The following is a 20,605-nucleotide window of genomic DNA, read 5'->3' on the forward strand; positions in this document are numbered from 1 at the left end:
TGCTGTTATTTAAATTTGTATTCTTGTATTATTTTTTGCTTTTGCACTCTGGGGTTGGTTGAACCCTTGGATAGAGATGGCTATTGTTTCAACTGGAAGATTCCACACAGTAAAGATGTCATGTCTCCCCAAACTGATCTACAGGTTTAATATAATTCCTATCAAACCCTCAGTAAGACTTTCGTGTTTTGTTTTTACATAGACGAGCTTTTTCAGAAATTTACATGGATTGGCAAAGGAACTAGAATAGCTAAAACAATTCTTAAAAATAAAGTAGGAGAACCCATCACGCCACCCAATAAGCCTGCTTTACAGCTACGGTAATCAAGAATGCGATATTGGCAGACAGATAACATAGATTAACAGTACAGAACCGAAAATGCAGAAACAGACCCACATAAATATGCCCAACTAACTTTACAAAAATGCGAAAGTCAACAGGAGAGGATAGCCTTTCAACAAATGGTTCCGGAGAAACTGACATCTAGAGGCAAAAACAAACAAAAATATCTCAATGTAAGTCTTACAAAGTCCTCTCAAGACTGATAAAAAAGCAAATGCAAGTACAACACAGGCAAAAGACACGAGAAGACATTTCACCAGAGATGGGAAATAAATGTGTACTTATCAACAACTTATCAGAAAGAGATGAAAAGATGGTAGTTTTTTAGAGAAACACACACATTTATCTGACCTGGCAGTTACACTCCTGGGAATCTTTATCCCAGAGAAATGAAAACTTACAGAAAAACCTAGACATAGATTTTCTGGTTACTTTATCAGTAATATCCCAAACCCGGGAACAACCAGGATGTCTCCCCAGGGTTAAGGGAGCAAATGGTTGTTACAGCCACATCACAGAATAAAGCACAAAACAGATGCAACAGCAAGAAAAAGACATAAACTACTGATACATGCAATTTAAGACTTCAAATTTTCAGAGAATTGTGCCAAGTCAAGAAATACAATTCCAGAAGTCACATCCTGTGATTCCCTGACACTCTTAGAATGACCAAAGACTTGTGGTTGCTGGTGGTGAAGGACGAGGAGGTGGTGAGTATAAAGCGCAATGTGAGGGCCCTTAGGAGATGCTCTCTGCTTGACCTGTGCTCATGTCAGTATTGGGGTGTGACCTTGCATCCTACTCTGCCATTGAGCAAATCACAGATTCTTACAACTGCACAGGAACCTGTGATTATCTCAAAATGAAAGTCAGGGGCTCCAAGGATGAGCTTTTATTTCCTTGGTTAGATGCACACCAGGCCCTCCTGAACTGGCTCCTTCAGCTCCTTGGTCTCAGCCCTGCAGACTCTGTGCATCCCATTCTAAGAACTAAGTTGATGCCACACCCTGGGCATTTGTCCTGGCTGTTTCCACTTTGAGATGCTCTTCCTTGCTTCAGAAATCATCTCTGGCAGCTCTTTCCCCTCCCACTGTGTGAGGGACCACTCCCGTGGTAACCCTAAAACTCGTGCAAACAAGGACCGTGGTCACCTGTGCCTGATGGTGCCCAGTAAAGCCAGCAGAAACTACCCCAATGCTTGGGTGAGTGGCCAACCATCAGAGCAGTGACTAGACTTGTTCTTTTTGGGGAAACAGCTTAGGGTGGGGAGCCTGGAGTGCTGGGGGCGGTGGGCCTCTCCACTCTCAGCTCCACCCCACTGTCCCGCTCTCCATTCTGTATGGCTGGAGGCAACCCAGTTCCCTGACTGCTATTTAGTTAGGTTCTGCCAATGGGTGTCTCTGAAGAGAGGCTGGAAGGTAGAAAGCTTGTTGCCTCCCAGCATCTGGTAACCCCCGCAGCAGCAGGGAGGCCACCAAGACCCTGTTTGGGCAGCCAGTTCCTAGATGACAGCACAGGGCTCTGGTCAGGGTGGTGAAGACAACGATGGAATCTGGCTCTTGGTGCCATGGTGTCAGCCAAGTGGGATCTTCTCTCCCAGAGCCAGCACCTTCCAAGTGCTCGCCCAACCCTCACATCGCGCCTGTCACCACATGCTGTCAGGGTGCCTTTCACTCAGCTAAGTGTGAGACAACTGATGTGAGAAAGCCTCGCAGGATGGCTGTGGTTCAGTAGCCACAGCTCCATCAGAACCCCCAGCCATGCACTGAACCTCCAATCAGCTTCCCAGGGAAGCTCCTCTGCCCTGGAGGTTCAGAATTCTAGGCCTCCACCTGTCTTCTGGGGCTGAGAGAGACCCCTACGCAAGAGGCCGGCACATGTGAATATGCACACATGAAAGGAAGAAGCTGGGAGAAACAGGCAGGTGACAACCCAGGTCTGTCCTGAAAGCAGCCCTCTTGGGCTGGGCATGGCAGGGGAGTGCACAGGGCAGATTCTGGAGAACCATGCCCTGCTCCCCAAAGCAGACAGACAAGTGCTGAGAGTGCAGAGGGTGACAAAGCCTGGGAAGGCCCCAGGGGTCTAACACCAAAATTAAAAGATTTATTACACACAAGAGGATGCTCTGTCCCTCAGAGCAGCTGGCCACCCTCCCCACTCTGGCCAAGGTCCTGCACGGAGGTTTGTCCTCAAGGGTGACCCTTCTTGCCCACCCACGGCTAGACCTCCAGTAGAGAGGCATGCGGCCCATGCTGCTGGCACAAGTCACTTGGCCAGCTCCTCAGCCACTGCTTTGCGCATCTTGTCCTTGAGGTAGGCGCCTTTCTGCCATTCAGACTTGAGTTCCAGCCACTCATAGAATGGGACCTAGAAGGAGGTAGGGGAGACAGGTCACATGGGCAAGGAGATCCCTTCCAGCCAGTGGCTCTGCCTGCTTGCCTGTTGTCCTCACACTGACCCCTCACCCAACACCTCTGGTGACCAATAGCTCTGCACACCTGCCCCTTGGCCTCCAAGTCTTCAAGGCAGAGCCCATGAACTGCAGGTGGTGCAGGCGGGCAGAGGCGCTAGCACTGTCAGTGCTGGAGAGGTCTGCACACTACTCGGAGGCCCAAGAAGGGCTTCTACATTTTAAACAGTTAAAATTCTCTCAACAACCCAAAGAAGAAAACAGAATGCTTGTGTGGCTCATGAAGCCACATATTCATTCACTGGCGCTTTCCAGGGAAGGTGGCCCCCTTTGATCTTACCTAAGGTCTCCCAGGCGTGAACCCAGAGTCAGGCCCAGGACCTGCATCTTTCTGCTCCTGCCAGTCCCACTGGTCCTACTTTTCCTGACAACAGGCTCTGACCAAGGGGGCAGAGCCGCTGCACTCAGAGCCCCAACAGCTGTGCAGCCTCCTGGGCTTCGAGCTGCTCATCTGTGAATGGGCCCTACCCTGCCCATCTCTTAAGCTGAATGAGCAGGCTTGGTTGCCTTTTTGGGTGCACCCACGGGGTGAGATGCTAGGAAGGTTAGAGGGGAGGCTGGAGCACCTAGGATCCACAGTAAACTCCTTCCCTGAGCTCCTGGGAGAGGCCTGGGGCCACAGACAGGGCATGTGTCTATACCTACTGGCTCAGTTCCACCTGATCCCCTCTCTAGTGGGGGTTGGGGATTCTCCCTGTGTAGTGACCACCTGCCCAAGAGGTACTCACGTCCACTATCAGGAAGCCTGCAGCCAGTATGTGTCGCCGGGCCAGAACAAAGCGACCCAACAAGTCCTTACTTCGGGTGTTGAAGTTGGGGAACTCCCACCGCAGGAAAGCTAGCCTGGAAGGAAGAAGGGGTAGCTGGCATGCTTCCAGTCTCAAAGAGGGAAAGCAAAGAACATGCAGTCCAACATCCATGGTGCCCCCATGGCCTCTACTGGGGCCATGGCCAACAGGTCCCTGGCCACCTACCTCTTAGCCCCTGCAGGTGGTGGCTGGCTCCCAGTTGGCTGGGCAAGATGAGGTGCCACAAAGTCCCTTACGGGCAGAAACTGGCCGTCACTGTCCAGCAGCACCTCAGCATCTGGGGCAGAAGTGTGAGATGAGAACATGTTGGGGGACATCCCTCAGAAACCCCCCCACAGGAAGGATGAACAAAGATGGGATTGTGGGGAGCCCAGGTTGACACCCTACAGCTCCCTAGGTCAGTTCTTACTGCAGAGGGGGTGGGTTAGAAGAGTCCTGTTAGACTCAGGCAGTGCCAGGCCCTGTGCCAACCAGGGGGAGCCCTCACCCAGCACCCAGCCATACTGCGTGGCCACCTCGAGGCTGCCCCTGTCGGCGCTCCCCAGCAGCCCCTTCAGTGTCTCCTGCAGCTCCTTTTGCAGGGGGGTCACCTTCCTGTCAAGGGCTGAGGGCCTAGGGGCCACAGCCGAGGCTGGCAGAAGGGGACCTGAGTACTCGGGGTGCTCTAGCATGGCAGTGGCGTTGATGTGGAGCAGCTTCTGGAAGGTGTTCTGATCCTTCTGAGACTTGCCCCCTAGGGAACAAGGAGAAAAAGGGAGATGGGTCTAGGGGCCAGAGATGGGGAGACCCTGGATGAGAGGGCAGTAGCACCCCTACACCCAGTCCCAGCCCAGTTCTCTGGGTCAGGAGGCAGCAGAGTTACAGTCTGCTGGCCACCCACAGGGAGGGGATGGAGAGCAAGGGGGAGTGACAGCCCTGGCCTCCATCTGCCCCAAATCCTCACATGGCACTAGGCAGACAGGACCAGGCAGTTCCCAAGTTCCAGTAGTACTAGGGGCAAGGGGCTCACCTAGAAATTGGACGTGAAATTCAGGGTGGAGGACGGCTTGCAGCTCTGCTTCCCGTGCCTGCTGCAGCACACACAAGGCCCACACCAGGTCCACCTGCAGGGCTGGCTCCAGGCCTGGCAGCTCTGACCCCAGCTTCTCATGTACCTGGTTAAGGATAGGGTGTGGTGGGGAAAGCAGGCTCTCCTAAGGGACTGCAAATAGCCATGGGTGAGTCACAGTCCAAGATGTGGTCTTGGCCCGGTTGGGATGAGGCCAGAGGAGGCTACTGGGGAACAAGAGGCAGAACCCTGGCCCTTGGTGAGGTCTGGAGCAATCCTGGGCTTGAAGGTACGAGGAATCTTCCTCATGCCCCAAGATCACTCTGGACAGCAGGAAGAGTGCTGCTGAATGCTGGCATTTGATTAGGTTTACTACAACCAACCTACTGGCAGGGAACAAAATCCCTTCTCCCATAATGTCTCCAAGTGAGTACCTGGGAAAAGGGAGGAGGAATCTCTGGTCCTCTGAGAGATGAGAACATCCAAGAGGTGAAGCGCTCCCAGCCCCTGGCTGGTTGTTCTCAGGACTGTACCAGGCAAACCCCTGATGGAATCCTAGGGAGCCTGGGGTCACATGTGGCCTGCTGGCCTCTGTGGCTGTCCTGAAGTCTTCACAAACAAGGCTCCCCCTCCTACCCTGAGCTGGGGCACATAGCATGAAGGCCCACTGGAGCTTCTGAGCATCAACAGGGCATTAAAAGGAGCACCAGAGGCAGGACCCCCCAGCGCTGCCTGGCAGGGCAGTCAGCGAGACAGTAGGATTTCATGTTTGTTCTCAGTGATCCCTAGGATGCCTGGCTCCAGCCAGCTCCCCCTGCCCCCTCATGCCACACATAGCGGCCCCTCCCCCTCCGCCCAGCCCGAGCTGATCTTGGGAGGACAGTTCATGAACAATTAGCTGCAGGGGAGGGTAAACGTCAAGCAGTGGGAGCCCAGAGGCCATACCAGGCTGAAAAACTCATCCTCTTGGTCTGGATGGAAGTTCAGACGCGCAAAAGCCAGAAGTATGCTGCACAGGTGAGGCACGGTGATGTCCTGCGCTCTGTTCAGGACGTGCTAGATAGGTCAGAAATAGCAGATGGACAGAATAAGCTCTCTGCCCAGCACGCTGTCCTCCTGCCCAGCTCTGAGTCTGAGGGGAGCCTGCATGGCCAGCAGCAACGGGAGGACCCTCCATCCGGGGCCCATGAGCTCTGCTGGGCACAGAGAAGGACTTACACAGGCCCAGATCCTCCTTCGCCTGGCAGCAACTACCCACAGAGGCTTGGGACACTTAGAAACTGCTTCTTTTCGGTAAGGGCTTTAGAAATATTCTCCAACCAGTAAACTTAGTTTAGACTGGTCACACATAAACGAAAATGCAGGTGTCATCTTTCTGTACAGTTCCACTTTGGCGGCGGGGGTGGGGGTGGGGGTTGTCAGTGATCAGGAGACAGTTCTGAGTGGATTCTCAGCCTCACCAGCCATGCTGCTACCTGCTACAGCTACCCCAAAATGGATGGAAGCACTTATGATGGTCAGTGAAAGAACAGAGGAAACAGTTCTCAAACACTTTTTTGAGAACCGAATAGCAGCCCTTTCAATATAAGCCAAAATGCAAGAAGTATGTATTTGCCCCCACAAGTGGGCATTTTCAGACTGGCTTTGCTTTCCCGACTAAGGCAATGGTTCCCAGCAGATGGCCAGGAAGCCAGCTTCTCTGAGTTGGGGCCAGGCCCTGGCTCACCTGGGCAAAGGCCTCATACAGTGGCAGGTTGAGCCACTTGAGTAAGGCGAAGGACTTGGCACAGCGGGCCACCTCACCAGAAGTCAGGCTGGGCATGAGGGACAGCAGGTCGGCAGCCAGGCGCTGGGACACCTGGGTCTGGTGAAAGCCAAGTTTGCCTTTGGGACAGAGCAGATCACAGGGTTTAGCTGGGGAGGGTCAGCAATCCCACCAGCCTCACCCCACCTCAGCCTCGAGGTCTCGCTGCTTGATGTCTGTAACCAAATTTATCCCTGAGCCTGGGACCCAGGAACAGGGCCCATGAGTCACAGTGTTTCTGTGGCAGCCTTCTGGGCCAGTGCCTACCATGCATAGGACAGGCACTGAATTTGACATGGCTGCAGGTATCTGCAGGGCCAGAGCTCCCCTCTCTCCACTGTTCAGTCCAAAGGGCTCACCATAGGCGTAGGCCAGGTCCAAGAGCACACTTTTCGTCAGAGAGAACGGCTTCTGCACCAGGTGGTAGGAGATGGCCCGCAGCAAGGGCACGGACCGCCGGCTCCGAGCTGCCAGTGTCACCAGCACCTTCCGCAGCTCATCGGGGCCAAACTGCTCCACCAACTCCAGGCACTGTCAACCACAGCCGTGCAGAGGTCAGCTCAATGGCCTGGGGTGGCAGGGACGAGCTGGGGGCAGGGGTCCCATGGTCCCATCCAGTGCAGCCCCTGTGAGACAGCAACTGGGCCTGAGCTGACTAAACACAGGACCACTGTGCAGGGCCTGCCTCCTCATCCACCCCAGGGAACCCCTGGACCTGGAGTAGTGTCCACAGCCAAACTATCCCCAGGTCCCAGGATAGGCGACCCAGGGCCCATGAGCTGTCGAGCTTGCTGTGGCAGCCATCTGGGCCAGCCCCCGCTATGACAGGAACGGGCACTGAATTTGACTTGACTGCAGGGCTACAGCTGATAGGGGTTACCACATCTCCAGGAGAATTCTAGCCAGAAGCCAGGCCTGGGCAGTACCTGTGTTACTTTAGGAGCTGCCTGACATGCCCTCTTCTCAAGACTGTGCTGTGACGGGGTTTGGGGGAAAGATAAAGGTGCAATCAGGGAAGTGCCTGTGTTGGGAGGAGCAAGTGGTGCTTGATGAATGCAGCCACAGGGCAATCACCTGTTGCAGCTCCGAGCCCTCCGGTCCTACCCCATGTGATGCCTGAGGCTCCAGACAGAAGCTCCCGGGGCTCTGATCCCAGTGCACACAATGCACCCCTCTGCAGACAACTGTCACCCAAAGAACAAGTCCAAAGCCGAGGGGAGGCAGGCTGGGTGCCACCTGCTTTCAGGCCCAGTACCTTGTCTTCCAGGCGGTTCATCAGTGGCTCTGAGAGGTGTCCCACTTTCATCATGACGGTCACTAATGTGCGGCCATCTTCAATTTCTGTCCAGCGCCTTTCCAGGTGCATGAGAAGCTCAGTCAGCAGCTCCTGGGAGTGCTGTTCCTGTGAGAGGGTGGCACAGGAGTCTGCCAGGAAGGCCAGGTGCTTGTACTTGAGCTTCCGCATGCGCCAGCGGATCTCCTGCTCCACTGACTGCAGCTCCTTGGAGGTCCTGGGGAGGCCCAGAGCATAGAGGCTCCGCAGCAACCTCGAGAGGGTACCATGCCAGACCAAGTTTATCTAGGCAGAGAAAGGACACAGGAGAAGTAATGTGGCACTGTCAGTCCTGTGTGTGAGCTGGAGGCCCCCTCTCTGAACCTTGTTTCACGTGCATTTACTACAACTCTTCGGAGAAGACAGTATCAGTTCCCTACTCTGTTGTAACAGGGCCAGGGTGCCTTGCTGCTCCTCGCAGCCTTGCTCAGCCTCGAGGCCTAGACGCCTGGTGTCTGTAACCAAATTTATCCCTGAGCCTGGGACACAGGAACAGGGCCCATGAGTCACAGTGTTTCTGTGGCAGCCTTCTGGGCCAGTGGCTACCATGGGCAGGGCAGGCACTGAATTTGACATGGCTGCCAAGTATCAGCAGAGCAGGAGCTCCCCTCAGGCACCGGCCAGATCCAAGGGTACACCTCTGAGCCTGATCCTCTAGGTTACAATAAATAGCACATTTCTGCTCAAGGTGGCTGAGGTCATTTGCAATTGCTTGCAAGCAAGAACTATGAGTGGCAAGGGAAATTCTCCAAGTTTCCCCAATGAAGCTTTGACATAATGTAGTTGATTAAAGAGAGACCACACTCTTTTACATGGTCCTGGCTACAGCTCTGGGTGGTGGGCACACAGACTTGAGCTGCAAGTAAAGCTGTCAAGTCAATACAAGAGGTCAGAGAAAAAGTTGAGCCTGATGGATGTGACCTGATGGTAGAGAAGGTGGCACTTAAGCTTGCTAAGATCAGTTTTGTTATCATTCATGACTTTTACTTGCAATGACATGAAAAGTTTTAGGTATTAAAAACTTGGGCCAGGCAGATCACCTGAGGTCAGGAATTTGAGATCAGCCTAGTCAACATGGTGAAACCATGTGCCTACTAAAAATACAAAAATTAACCAAGTGTGGTGGCACACGCCTGTAGTCCCAGCTACTCAGGAGGCTGAGGTGGGAAGGACACTTGAACCTGGAAGATGGAGGCTGTAGTGAGCTGAGACTGTGCCACTGCACTCCAGCCTGGGTGACAGAGTGAGACTCCGTCTCAAACAAAACAAAACAAAAATAAAGAAACAAAAAACACTGGTTTTTCTCCAGTAAAATAATTTGGTTTTGAGTCAGAGAAGCTCCAATCCCTAAACTGTTCTCTAACAAACTAACCTCACAGTTTCTGGCAATGTGAAGTTTCTTAGGAAAGCAACTGCTGCAATAAGCAGGAATCCCTGCAGAGCATTAGGCAGTGAACCACCATCTTTATCCTCCAGGGATGTGGCACCCAAGCACACCAGACTCTCAACTGCCTGCAAAAGGAGGAGCACCCTGGGCACAAAGGTTTGCAGGAGAGCCTTTGACATATGGGTAAAAAGACCCCTGGTATCACTAAGCACCCAAATGCAGAGGCCTCCTGGGGATGACCAAGCTGCTGCTGCTACCAGCAGCACCTCTGAACAGGTTCTTACTAAATGCCGGGCATCATTCTCTTTGTGTACCCCTATGAGACACCAATATCCCATGAGAACCATCAGCCCCGCTGCACAGGTAAACAAAGGTGAACTTATTTCTATATAGTTCTGGATCCGAACCTGCACCACGGCCCACCCTCTCTGCTGGAGCCTGCTTTGTTTCTGAAGAGGGTGACTGCTATTCAGGTACTGTTTCCACAGGGCCCAGACTGTCAACATGGGTGGCTCTAGAGCCCTTTGGCCCTGACTCCATCCTCGCAGAAGAGAGCAGATGGTAAAACAAGTGTGGCTCCGTCCTTTCCTGGGCCAAGTCTCTCAACACTGAACCCTCAGGTTCAGTCTCTTCACTTATGAATGAAAGCAGAAACCACACTTTCAAGGTGGTGACCTGGGAACAGAGAAGCCGCTGTCTGAAGGGCTGGGGAGGAGGGAAAAAGTACTGGAGTAAATTCTAATCTTACAGAAGATCTGGGTGTCTACCTTCTGGTTTCATGGACAGCAGGAAAATCTTTGAAAAGAAAGCTGTTATTACATTACAGATACTTGCCTTATAATTTTGTTACAATGTTCAGTCTTGCATCATAAGACTTAAATCACATGTGAGTAAAAAGTCAATAAACAGCAATTAGAATTATAGCCAAATAACAACGGGGCCTAACTAAGTTCATTTTATGAATTATATCCCCAGCAAGAAGTAAGTATGTACTGTAACCCCAGTCCACACGACACATGCAAATATATACATACTTAACTCCTTCCTTGGATAGTGCCTTTCTCTTCATTACACCTGACAACCGCAAACATGGTTTCAGTGCCCCAGCACCTCCCTTCCAAAGCAGACCAGGGAGTTAGGGCCAGCTTAGCCACAGCAGGAGTCTGTACTCCTGTTTTTGTACATGGAGCCCCGGGGAAGACTCTCTAAGAAGGGAGTCCCTCACAGTGAGCAGACTGAAATCTGCCCTGCTCAGTGCTACACAAATGGGTCTTGTTGCCTCTCTCCATGATCATCCTCGGAGGGAGGGTCTGAACATGGCTAGATCATGCCCACGTCTGTCTCAAGTTTCAAGGACCTTCCATCGGTTATGCTGCATCTCCTTTGGCTTCAAGAACAGTCAGACTCTGCCATCAGTCAGACACTGGCAGAGAGCAATACAAGTCCAGACTATACGGTGAGGGGGAAAGCACCCAAAGAACTGAGAACCAGGCTCGCTTCCCATGCTTCTATTACTAAACGTCTCGGCTGTCTGTCTGTAAGACAAGCATAGCAATATTTACCTAACAGGGCTCTCGTAAGGATAAACAAAGAGAAAGCACAATAAAACACTTTGAAATTTATAAAAAAATGAAAAATACCACAAGACATGCAGGGCCCCTGTCTATGTTTGGTAAGCACTGGCTGCTGTGGACCCCAGCATTTCTGGCTGTTTTCCTCTTGTCCACGCTCTCAGACAACACTCCGGCACCCACCTGACTGTTGAGCAGACAGAGAAGTTGCTGAAAGCGGGCATCCTGTATAAGCAAGGCTTTGTCTTCTGGCTTCTCAGACAGCAAGTGAGAGAGCCGGATAAGTATTAGGGCCGCATGATTGTTGTCCAAGTGGTGACTGCCACCAAGGAGCTCCAGGAGCTCCTCTGGCCTTGCGGCCTTCTTGATGAGACCGTCCACCTTGTTCTCTACATAGGGAGTAAACGCTTGTTCCTTCTCCACCAGCTCCACCAAGGAACCTGGGAAGTGGGAAATGGGTGAGGTGGCTGAGGAAGTCAGAGTCTTATGGGCTACCCTGGCAAGTCTCAGTCGGCCAACTGGAGCCATGGCAGGGGCCTGACGAGCAGCTTCTCTCAGGAGGCACGTGCATCGCTTTACCAGGTGAGCTGCCATAACGTCCTGGGTGGCAGAGAGACAAGACTCCTAGCAACTGATTCCAAACCCTGGAGAGAAAAAGGAGAGAGAAGGGGCTACTACAGGGGCAGTTCCTGACTCACAAATTTGACAAATGAAATAGAGTCAAAGCCACCCTATCTGTAAAATCAGACTAAGTCTTTCTTGACAATCCATAGGCATGTAATAGTATTTTCTGAAGCAAAAATCTCACAGGATTTTTGTTTCAGTACAGAATGCCATCAAATATCAAAACTCAGGAGCATTACAGCCTGGGTGGGAAGGTTTTCATCCTGCTTGTAATTTGAAATCACCTAGGATGTGGTTCAACAATTCAGATTCCCAGGTCCTGCCCAAGGTCTCCTAAATGATGGCATCTCTGCAGACAGGACCCAGACAGCATTTTTTTTTTTTTTTTAAATTTCAAGGGTAACTAGGATTAAGAATTACGGACTTGGGCCGGGCGCAGTGGCTCAAGCCTGTAATCCCAGCACTTTGGGAGATCGAGACCATCCTGGTGAACACGGTGAAACCGTGTCTCTACTAAAAAATACAAAAAACTAGCCGGGCAAGGTGGCGGGTGCCTGTAGTCCCAGCTACTTGGGAGGCTGAGGCAGGAGAACGGCTTAAACCCGGGAGGCGGAGCTTGTAGTGAGCTGAGATCTGGCCACTGCACTCCAGCCTGGGCGACAGAGCAAGACTCCGTCTCAAAAAAGAATTACGGACTTGGTCAGGCATGGTGGCTCATGCCTGTAATCCCAGCACTTTGGGAGGCCTAGGTGGGTGGATCACTTGAGGTCAGGAGTTTGAGACCAGCCTGGCCAACATGGTGAAACTCCACCTCTACTAAAAATACAAAAATTAGCTGGGCATCATGGTGCATGCCTGTAATCCCAGCTACCTGGGAGGCTAAGGCACAAGAATTGCTTGAACCTCAGAGATGGAGGTTGCAGTGAGCCGAAATCGCACCACTGCACTACAGCCTGGGTGACAGAGTGAGACTCCATCTCAAAAAAAAAAAAAAAAAAAAAAAAAAGGAAGAATTCACATTCCCAAAGCCTCTGTGGATATATTTTAACACTGCAGACATAGGTGTGAGCCTCTCGAAACCAAGGTAGATTACATCACTAGCCTACTAAACTCCCCCCTACCAAATTTCTAACAGCAAAAACTCTGAACCAATAAGAAGAAGCACTTCATAACATGGCCCAGAATGATTTTTTTCAGTCTTAGCCCTTTTTCTGCCTCTCAACAACACAAGGCCCCATTTTAAACAGGCCTTGCACTTCCACCCCACCTTACAGGACTTGTTACCCGGGTCTCCTCCTCCCCCAATCAGGCCCTTTAAAACACATCTCATCCTTCCAAGGCCAAACTCAATGTTGCCATCTCCAGCAATGTGCTTTTAACAATTCTATCGGCCGGGGGCGGTGGCTCACGCCTGTTATCACTAATCGCAGCACTTTGGGAGGCTGAGGCGGGCAGATCATGAGGTCAGGAGATCGAGGCCATCCTGGCTAACACGGTGAAACCCCGTCTCTACTACAAATGCAAAAAAATTAGCCGGGCATGCTGGCGGGCACCTGTACTCCCAGCTACTCGAGAGGCTGAGGCAGGAGAATGGCGTGAACCCAGAAAGCAGAGCTTACAGTAAGCCCAGATCGCGCCACTGCACTGCAGACTGGGCGACAGAGCGAGACTCAGTCTCAAAAAAAAAAAAAAAAAAAAAAAAAAATCTATTAGCTATTCTAGCTCCCTACAGCGATTAAATGACCCAGGGAAGACACATGACAAGGGCAAGCTAAAACGTTCACCTGGGCCTCATTTCTGCCAAAGCAGAATGTACGTTTGAACTTTCTGCACTTCCTGGAACTTGGTATATGGCCAGCACATTTATTTTTACATGAGGGGATTACTGCAGCTGTAAAAAGCTTAGTCTAACTCCACTTAAAGGCCAGGCGCAGTAAGCTCAAACCTCCAAATCCCAGCCACTTGGGAGGCCAGGGTGGAGTGGATCCCACAAAGATTCAGGGGGATCAGAGGACCATCCTGGCTAACATGGGAGGTGAGAGCCAAATCTCTACTAAAAAGAGAGAAATACAAAAATAGCCGGGCGTGAGTGGCGGGCGCCATGAGTCAGCTTCTCGGAGGCTGGGAGGCCAGAGGAGAATGGCGTGAACCCGGGAGGTGGAGCTTGCAATGGAGGCCGAGATCGCGCCACTGCACTCCAGCCTGGGCGACAGGCGAGACTCCGTCTCAAAAAAAAGAGAGAGAGAGCGATCTCAGTCGGAGTATTTGCCCAAACGCAACATCTACCACTTTCTGAGCCTCAGTACAGTGGAGAAATCTTTCCGACTTATTTTATTTTTTTCGAGACGCAGGAGTCTCGCTCCTATCACCCAGGCTGGCTCTGTCGCCCAGGCTGGAGTGCAATGGCGCGACCTCGGCTCACTACAACCTCCCCCTCCCGGATTCAAGCGATTCTCCTGCCTCAGCCTCCCAAGTAGCTGGGATTACAGGCCTGCGCCACCACACCTGGCTAATTTTTGTATTTTCAGTAGAGACGGGGTTTCACCATGACCTCAAGTGATCCACCGCGCCCAGCCTCCTTTCCGATTTTTTAAGAGCCCTAAGAGCAGTTTAGCGGAGTAAACGGAAGCCCAGGAACCGGACTTGGGTTTAGGCAAACAAAAATCCAAAACTTTAGCTCTAAAATGCAGAGAGAAAACAACTTGCACTAAGTCACGAAAACTGGCTCGCTGGGGTCATGGACGGTCAACAGGGGCGGCGTCTTCCAGGCCAGGCCGCGCGAGCTAGATGAGAGAGGAAGCGTGCGCACTGGCAAGCCAGCACGGAACGAGCGGACGGCCAGGCACACCGCATCCCACCGCATCCCAGGACCCCTGACACCTTCCCAGCCACGCCTCGAAACCCACGCCCAGCCGCCCCTTCTCCCCGTGCCACAAGACCTACGCCGCCAGAACCACCGCTGACCTCCATCCGCCGCCCTAACTGTCCCCGGAACCATGAGGTGCGCGGCGCGCTTCCTACGTCACTCGGAGCGCCGGCGGAAACGAGGCGAGCCTCGCACCGCCCGTCCGGAAGCCACGTCTCCAGCTTCCGGCCACACCTTTTCGGCGGGTACAGTCTTTGCTGAGGGCTCAAGTGGAGCGTTAGGTGATAGGAAGAAAGGCTTCGGTTGCCCCGCGACCAGTACCTAATCCTCATACGGAGTGCGGGAGACGACCCTTTGTTGTCCATGCTGTCCCGCGATCCTTCCCAGCTTGCGTAGGCGTAGGAGAGCTCCTAGGGCGGTGAAAGACTGGGCTGGTGGAGTGGGATAGGCAATGCTGAGGCATGTGGGGTGTGGGAGGGCGAGTGAGTGGAGACTGGGGAACTCCAGAGCGCCCACTTGCAGCTGCACTTGAAGCTGTTCTTGAGTAAATGCAGACAGTTTATCTAGACCTAGCAATTTTTTTTTTACGTCTAAAATTCTGGATTTTTATGTGCAATTTTCCTGATTTTTAAATAGTGGTGTTTAATTACAAAATAAAGTGCGGGATAGCCCAAACAAAATGTATCCGAGGTCTGTATATGGACTTGATTAATTTTACTTCCTGCACAGCCTTTTATTTTCTGTGGAGTTAATAATTACTTTGGCTGGGCAAGGTGGCTCACGCCTGTAATCCCAGGCCTCCATGGGTGGATCACTTGAGGTCAGGAGACCAGCCTGGCCAGCATGGCGAAATCCCGTCTCTACTAAAAATAAAAAAAAATTAGGAGTGGTGGCGCGCGCCTGTAGTCCCAGCTACTAGGGAGGCTGAGGCATGAGAATCGCTTGAATCCAGGAGGTGGAGGTTGCAGTGAGCAGAGATCTTGCCACTGCCCTCCGGCCTGGTTGACAGAGCAAGACCCTGTCTCCAAAAACAAAACAAAAAATATAAAATAAAAATAAATAATTACTTTGGTTTGTGTTCGTAAACTAAAAATAAAATTGTAAGCCCCCCAACCACTGAACGGACCTCCTCTTGGCCAAGGAGACCCCAGAGAAACCTTAAAAACTGAGTTCCCAGCCATTCTGGAAAGGGAGGTTGAACACCCCTTGTTATAGCCCCTTTTGGCATTTAGACAACTGACCAACATTAATGTTAAAGTAGAGATCATAAGACTAACAGACTGTGGTAGTAAGATACCAAATTATAAATAAGACCTATGGCCATGCAAGGCAAGGGTTAAGTCAAGTTTGCAGACCATCAATCTTGCTGAAGAGGTCTTTTTTGACCCAGTATATTGTGGCTGATTCTGGCATCCTATCTTAAACATTCTTTTCTGCTGACTCCAAGTTTTACACAGAGCCTCACTCTTTTAACCAATTGCAAATTAAAGAATCTCTTAGTCAAGCTGGCTGAGGTGGGAGGATCACTTGAGGCAACGAGTTAAAGACTAGCCTGGGCAACATAGGGAGACCCTATCTATCCCTACTAAAAGATCTATCTATCTTATCTGTCATATATCGTGTATATATCTATGTATTTGAGTCCACCTATAACTTGTCTATCTTATCTATCATCTAACGTGTATATATCTATGTATTTGAGTCCACCTATAACTTGTAAACCCCCCACACCAAGACATCTTGCCTTTTGGAGCCAAACCAGTGTATACCTTCCACACATTGATTTATGTCTTTGCCTGTAACCCCTGGCTCGCTGAAATGTATAAAACCAAACTATAATCTGACTGCCTTGGGACCACTTAAGGCTTTTTGGGTTTGTATTTTCCTGGGGCTGTGGTCACTCATTGGCTCTGAATAAACCTCTTTAAGAAATTTACCGAGTTTGATTTTTCTGTTAACAGTTAATTAAGATTCCATGTATTTATCACAAATTCTACTCCAAATCCTTCACAAGTTTTCTGTCAAAAGACAATATTACAACAGATTTATAGATCTGTTAAAAGCTTTAGACAAATTAGTGGAGTTTTGTTGAGGAAGGAACCTTGAAAACATGCTAAGGGAAAGACGCTAGACACATGAGGCCACATATTGTATAGTTCCATTTATATTTGAAATATCCAGAATAGGTGAATTGATAAGAGTCACCTATGTGATCTTGAGATGGGGAGAATAGGGAGTGAGGTTTGAGGTTTCTTCTTGGGATGGTAAAAGTGTCCTGGAATTAGATAATAAGGATGGTTGCACAACGCTGAATACACTAAAAGCCACCTGTGACATAAGAAATATATATGTGGTCTCTGCATAGAGCTTCTAAAACCCTTGTAACTTTTTTTTTTTTAGGTTTTCATTAAGGCATGTTATAAAGACGACGTCATTTGTTTTCATAAAATGCTACATATACATTATATATAGTGTATATATAAATTTATATATGCTAAAGTTACAAAGCAGAATTATAAAAAGAAACCCGTGAACCCATTACTCCACTTAAGAAATAGAATATTACCAATATTGTTGCAATTTTCTGAGAGTTTCCTCTTCTTTCTTATCCCTCCACCCCAGCGAATTGCTATCCTGATGTTTTTCATTTGTTTTTTAATTTAATGTAAAGTTCCAGGATACATGTGCAGGACGTGCAGGTTTGTTACATAGGTAAACATGTGCCGTGGTGGTTTGTTGCACCTATCAACTCATCACCTAGGTATTAAGACCTGCATGCATTGGTTATTTATCCTGATGCTCTCCCTTCTCCCCGCCCCATGGACAGGACCCAGTGTGTGTTGTACCCCTCCCTGTGTCCATGTGTTCTCATTGTTCAGCTCCCACTTATAAGTGAGAACATGCAGTGTTTGGTTTTCTGTTCTTGTGTCAGTTTGCTGAGGATAATGGCTTCCAGCTCCATCCGTGTTCCTGCAAAGGACATGATCTCGTTCCTTTTTATGGCTGCATAGTAGTCCATGGTGTATATGTACCACATTTTCTTTATCCAGGCTATCATTAATGGGCATTTGTAAAACCCTTGTAACTTCTTGAGTGATAGTGACATCTTTTGTTATTCATCATGAGCCCCTTTTAACCATACCTGAGTTTATGCCACTAATGAAGTGGCTTTTGGAAGATGGGAGCTGGTTGTCAGAGAAACCAACCATGTGATTAGAGGGCTGAAACTTTTAGCCCCACCTCTCAACCTCTAGAGAGAGGAGAGAGGCTGGAGATTGATTTGATTACAGTTGATCTAAAAGAAGAAACTGAGGCAAAATTAATAAAGGTGGAGAGTTTACATTTGAACCAAAATGAAGACAGCTGCCCAGAAGACTCACACACAAGTAACCGTGGATATGAGCTTCATTCAGCCTTTGTTACAAGCAGGTTTTTAAAGGCAAAAAAGGGGACTACGCATGGGGCCAATAAAAAGTTGTTTGTCAGGAATCCTCATTGGTTTACAGAAATAACATTGATTAGTGATGGCTATACATTGTTGAATGATAGGGTATGAGTTATGTTGTGCAGCATGCAGTATTGTTAGGTTAATTTATAGCTACTTGGGGTTCAGTCAGTCTAGAGTCCACATAGTAAGCAGCTTGAAGATGATTATTTAGCAAGAGGGAGGAAGTGGGATGTGACTGCTGTCTCTTTCTCATGCCTTTTTTGGGCCCGATAATTTAGATGAAGCTCGTATTCCTCATATAAAAACACCTCTTTTGATTGTCATTACTAATAGCCAATGATTTTATAAATTATACCTAGGTAATTAAACTTCATAAAAACTTAAACAATGGGGTTCAGAGAGCTTCCAAGTTGGTGAATGCATCCAGATGCTGGGAAGGTGTCACCTCCCAAACTCCATGGGAACAGAAACTCTGAGGCTTGAGATTCTTCCAGAAGTGTTGTGATTAGAGGAACAGTTTCCTTTGGGACCTGGCCATAAGACTCTATTTATTTATTTATTTATTATTTTTATTTTTATTTTGAGATGGAGTCTGCCTCTGTCGCCCAGGCTGGAGTGCAGTGGTGCGATCTCAGCTCACTGCAAGCTCTGCCTCCTGGGTTCACGTCATTCTCTTGCCTCAGCTTCCCAAGTAGCTGGCACTACAGGTGCATGCTGCCATGCCTGGCTAATTTTTTGTATTTTTAGGAGAGATGGGGTTTCACTGTGTTTGCCAGGATGGTCTGTATCTCCTGACCTCGTGATCTGCCTCCCTTGGCCTCCCAAAGTGCTGGGATTACAGGCGTGAGCCACCGTGCCGGGCCCCTAAGACCCTTTTAATCTAGATGTTCATCTAAATCCTTTAAAATATACTTTGTAATAAACTGGTAAACCTAGATGCTATGATCTGATTTTGTCCCTCCAAAATTTGCATGTTCAAATCTAATCCCCAAAGTGTTGATATTAAGAGGTGGGGCCTTTGGGAGGTAATTAGGTCATGAGGATGGAGCCCTGGTGAATGGAATTAGTGCCCTTATAGAAGAGGCCTGAGGAAGCATGGTTGTCCCTTCCTCCTTCTGCCATGTGAGGACACAGTAAGAAGTTACCTTCTATGAAGGAGAGAGCCCTTACGAGACACTGAAGCTGCTGGTGTTTTGATCTTGGACTTCCCAATCTCCAGAACTGTGAACAATATATTTCTGTGGTTTATAAATTACTCAGTCTATGGTATTTTGTTCCAGCAGCCCAGATGGAATAAGGCCATAAAGTGTTTCTCTGACTTCTGTGAGCTGTTATAGCAAATTACTAAACCTGAAGAGGAGGTCATGGGAACCCTTGCTTTGCAGCCAAGTCAAACAGAAGTGTGGATAGTGTGGGACCCACTACTTGTGACTGGTACCTGAAGTGCGGGTAGTCTTGTGGGACTGAGCCCTTAATCTGTGAGGTCTATGCTAACTCTAAGTAGTTAGTGTCTGTTGTGGTTTGAGTACTTGACCCCTCCAAAACACATGTTGAAACTTATCCACTTGCCATCCTGGTTTTAGCATAGAAAGTCTCATGTCCTGGGAAGCTCCCTGACCCTTCCCCGACCCAAGTCCCAGGCAAATTGGAATGCTTGACCACCCTGTTTCTGTCCTGTCCTGGCTATTCACCTTCCCTCCAGTTGGAATCAAACCACAATTGCTGTGAGCTCTGCAGTGCAGAAGCTGATACAGCACCTGAGGCTGGCTTCTGACTGGCATCTGGGAACTTGACTGACAGTTTCTTATACAGATAATAACTTAATATAAAAGGTAGGGATCCTCCCTGCACTTAAACTGTTTGTACAACAACATGGCTAATGCTAAGCACCTGCCTTTCTTCTGGGAGTTTGGAATTTTGGTGTGTGCCAGGCAGAGACCAGCCCCTGATAAGAACCCTGGGCACCAAGTCTCTATGATCTTCCCTGGTAGATAGCATTCTACACGTGTCATCACAACTCATTGTTGAGGGAATCCAGTGACTTCTGCTTGTCTCTGTTGGGAGAGGACTCTTGGAAGCTCATGCCTGGTTTCTTCCAACTTCATCTTGTGTGCCTTTTCCCTTTGCAGATTTTGCTCTGTATCCTTTTCTTATAATAAGTCTCAGCCATGGGTATGACTATGTACTGAGTCCTGTGAGTTCCTCTAGAGAGTCACAGAAACTTGGGGTGGTCTTGGGGACCTGTGACAAACCTGTTGAGGGACTTTCTCAGAGAAGGGCCCTTCTTCAGGGCCTGACAGAATTGATGTCTCTTCAGATTCCTGAATAAGAGGAGGAATCAGACCCAAAGGCTAGTCTAAAGTCAGCTTGGCTCCCTGCTCTGGCAGTACATAACCTGTCCTACCCTGCTATGTATGTGGCAAACTGAGGCCCAGGGAGGGCAGGACATGCCCAAGGACACATGGAGTGAGTGTCCAGGTCTTCTGCAACCAGCCGCAGGCCTCCCCCTGCTTCTGTGCCTCCCAGGGGCTCTGTCCCAGCTAGACTCAGAGTGGTGGGTCTTTTGCACCCCCAGCAGGAAACCCTCAGCAGGGCCAACAGTCCTGACCTCTGCCAGCCCTTCCAGCAATCCACAGAACATCTCATCCATCCTTCCTTCTCATCCACCAAGAAGGCCACAGCACCCTCCTCATGCAGTGTGGTGAGAGGTGTGGTACAGTGTACAGAGTGAATCATGACAGCCACAGCCCAGTGGACCCAGCCCTGTCCTACACCAGTGGGGCCCAGCTCATAGCCGTTCCTGGCTTTCAGTCAACCTGGGCTCCTGCTTTGGACATTGACATTGAGTACCTGTGCTAACAAATGTGCAGGTGAGAAGGCCTCTGGGGGTCAGGGTGATGGA

The 20,605-nt window shown here is 49.9% G+C and overlaps 1 protein-coding gene and 3 non-coding genes across 8 annotated transcripts; all 4 read right to left on the reverse strand.

Moving 5' to 3' along the window:
* Positions 1-2,382: 2,382 nt before the first annotated feature.
* On the reverse strand, positions 2,383-14,700 carry TBRG4 (transforming growth factor beta regulator 4). 5 transcript variants are annotated; one of them, XR_002520942.1, is made up of 11 exons: positions 14,333-14,452; positions 10,949-11,409; positions 7,730-8,053; positions 6,834-7,005; positions 6,397-6,554; positions 5,616-5,726; positions 4,632-4,776; positions 4,138-4,355; positions 3,788-3,899; positions 3,542-3,656; positions 2,383-2,710 (listed from the first exon to the last, which is right to left on the reverse strand). XR_002520942.1 is itself a non-coding variant. In XM_009202990.3 (11 exons), the coding sequence occupies exons 2-11, from the start codon at positions 11,357-11,359 to the stop codon at positions 2,609-2,611; spliced, it is 1,896 nt and encodes a 631-aa protein (XP_009201254.1). In that variant the 5' UTR covers positions 11,360-11,409; positions 14,354-14,700; the 3' UTR covers positions 2,383-2,608. The 5 variants fall into 5 exon arrangements, 4 of the variants coding, with proteins under 4 accessions (XP_009201254.1, XP_003896063.1, XP_021791490.1 ...); XM_009202990.3 differs by having other exon boundaries at positions 4,110-4,355; positions 14,354-14,700; XM_003896014.3 differs by having other exon boundaries at positions 4,110-4,355; positions 14,333-14,451.
* On the reverse strand, positions 6,645-6,778 carry LOC116274768. The gene has a single exon (XR_004183543.1). It is a non-coding gene; the product is annotated as a small nucleolar RNA SNORA5 (small nucleolar RNA).
* LOC116274770 lies at positions 7,196-7,331 on the reverse strand. Its single transcript, XR_004183545.1, has one exon. It is a non-coding gene; the product is annotated as a small nucleolar RNA SNORA5 (small nucleolar RNA).
* LOC116274769 lies at positions 8,257-8,390 on the reverse strand. The gene has a single exon (XR_004183544.1). It is a non-coding gene; the product is annotated as a small nucleolar RNA SNORA5 (small nucleolar RNA).
* Positions 14,701-20,605: the final 5,905 nt, after the last annotated feature.

This window comes from Papio anubis, chromosome 4 (assembly GCF_008728515.1).
Source record: "Papio anubis isolate 15944 chromosome 4, Panubis1.0, whole genome shotgun sequence".
Classification (NCBI taxonomy): Eukaryota; Metazoa; Chordata; class Mammalia; order Primates; family Cercopithecidae; genus Papio; species Papio anubis.

Bases quoted from the DNA above. Each gene is read 5' to 3' on its own strand.
- TBRG4 (XM_009202990.3), bottom strand. From the start codon at position 11,359: ATGGCAGCTCACCTGGTAAAGCGATGCACGTGCCTCCTGAGAGAAGCT. The intron at 4,777-5,615 runs GTATGGCCTCTG...ATCCTTAACCAG, and splicing joins AGGATGAGTTTTTCAGCCTG to GTACATGAGAAGCTGGGGTC. The intron at 2,711-3,541 runs GTGAGTACCTCT...ACCTCCTTCTAG, and splicing joins CAGGCTTCCTGATAGTGGAC to GTCCCATTCTATGAGTGGCT.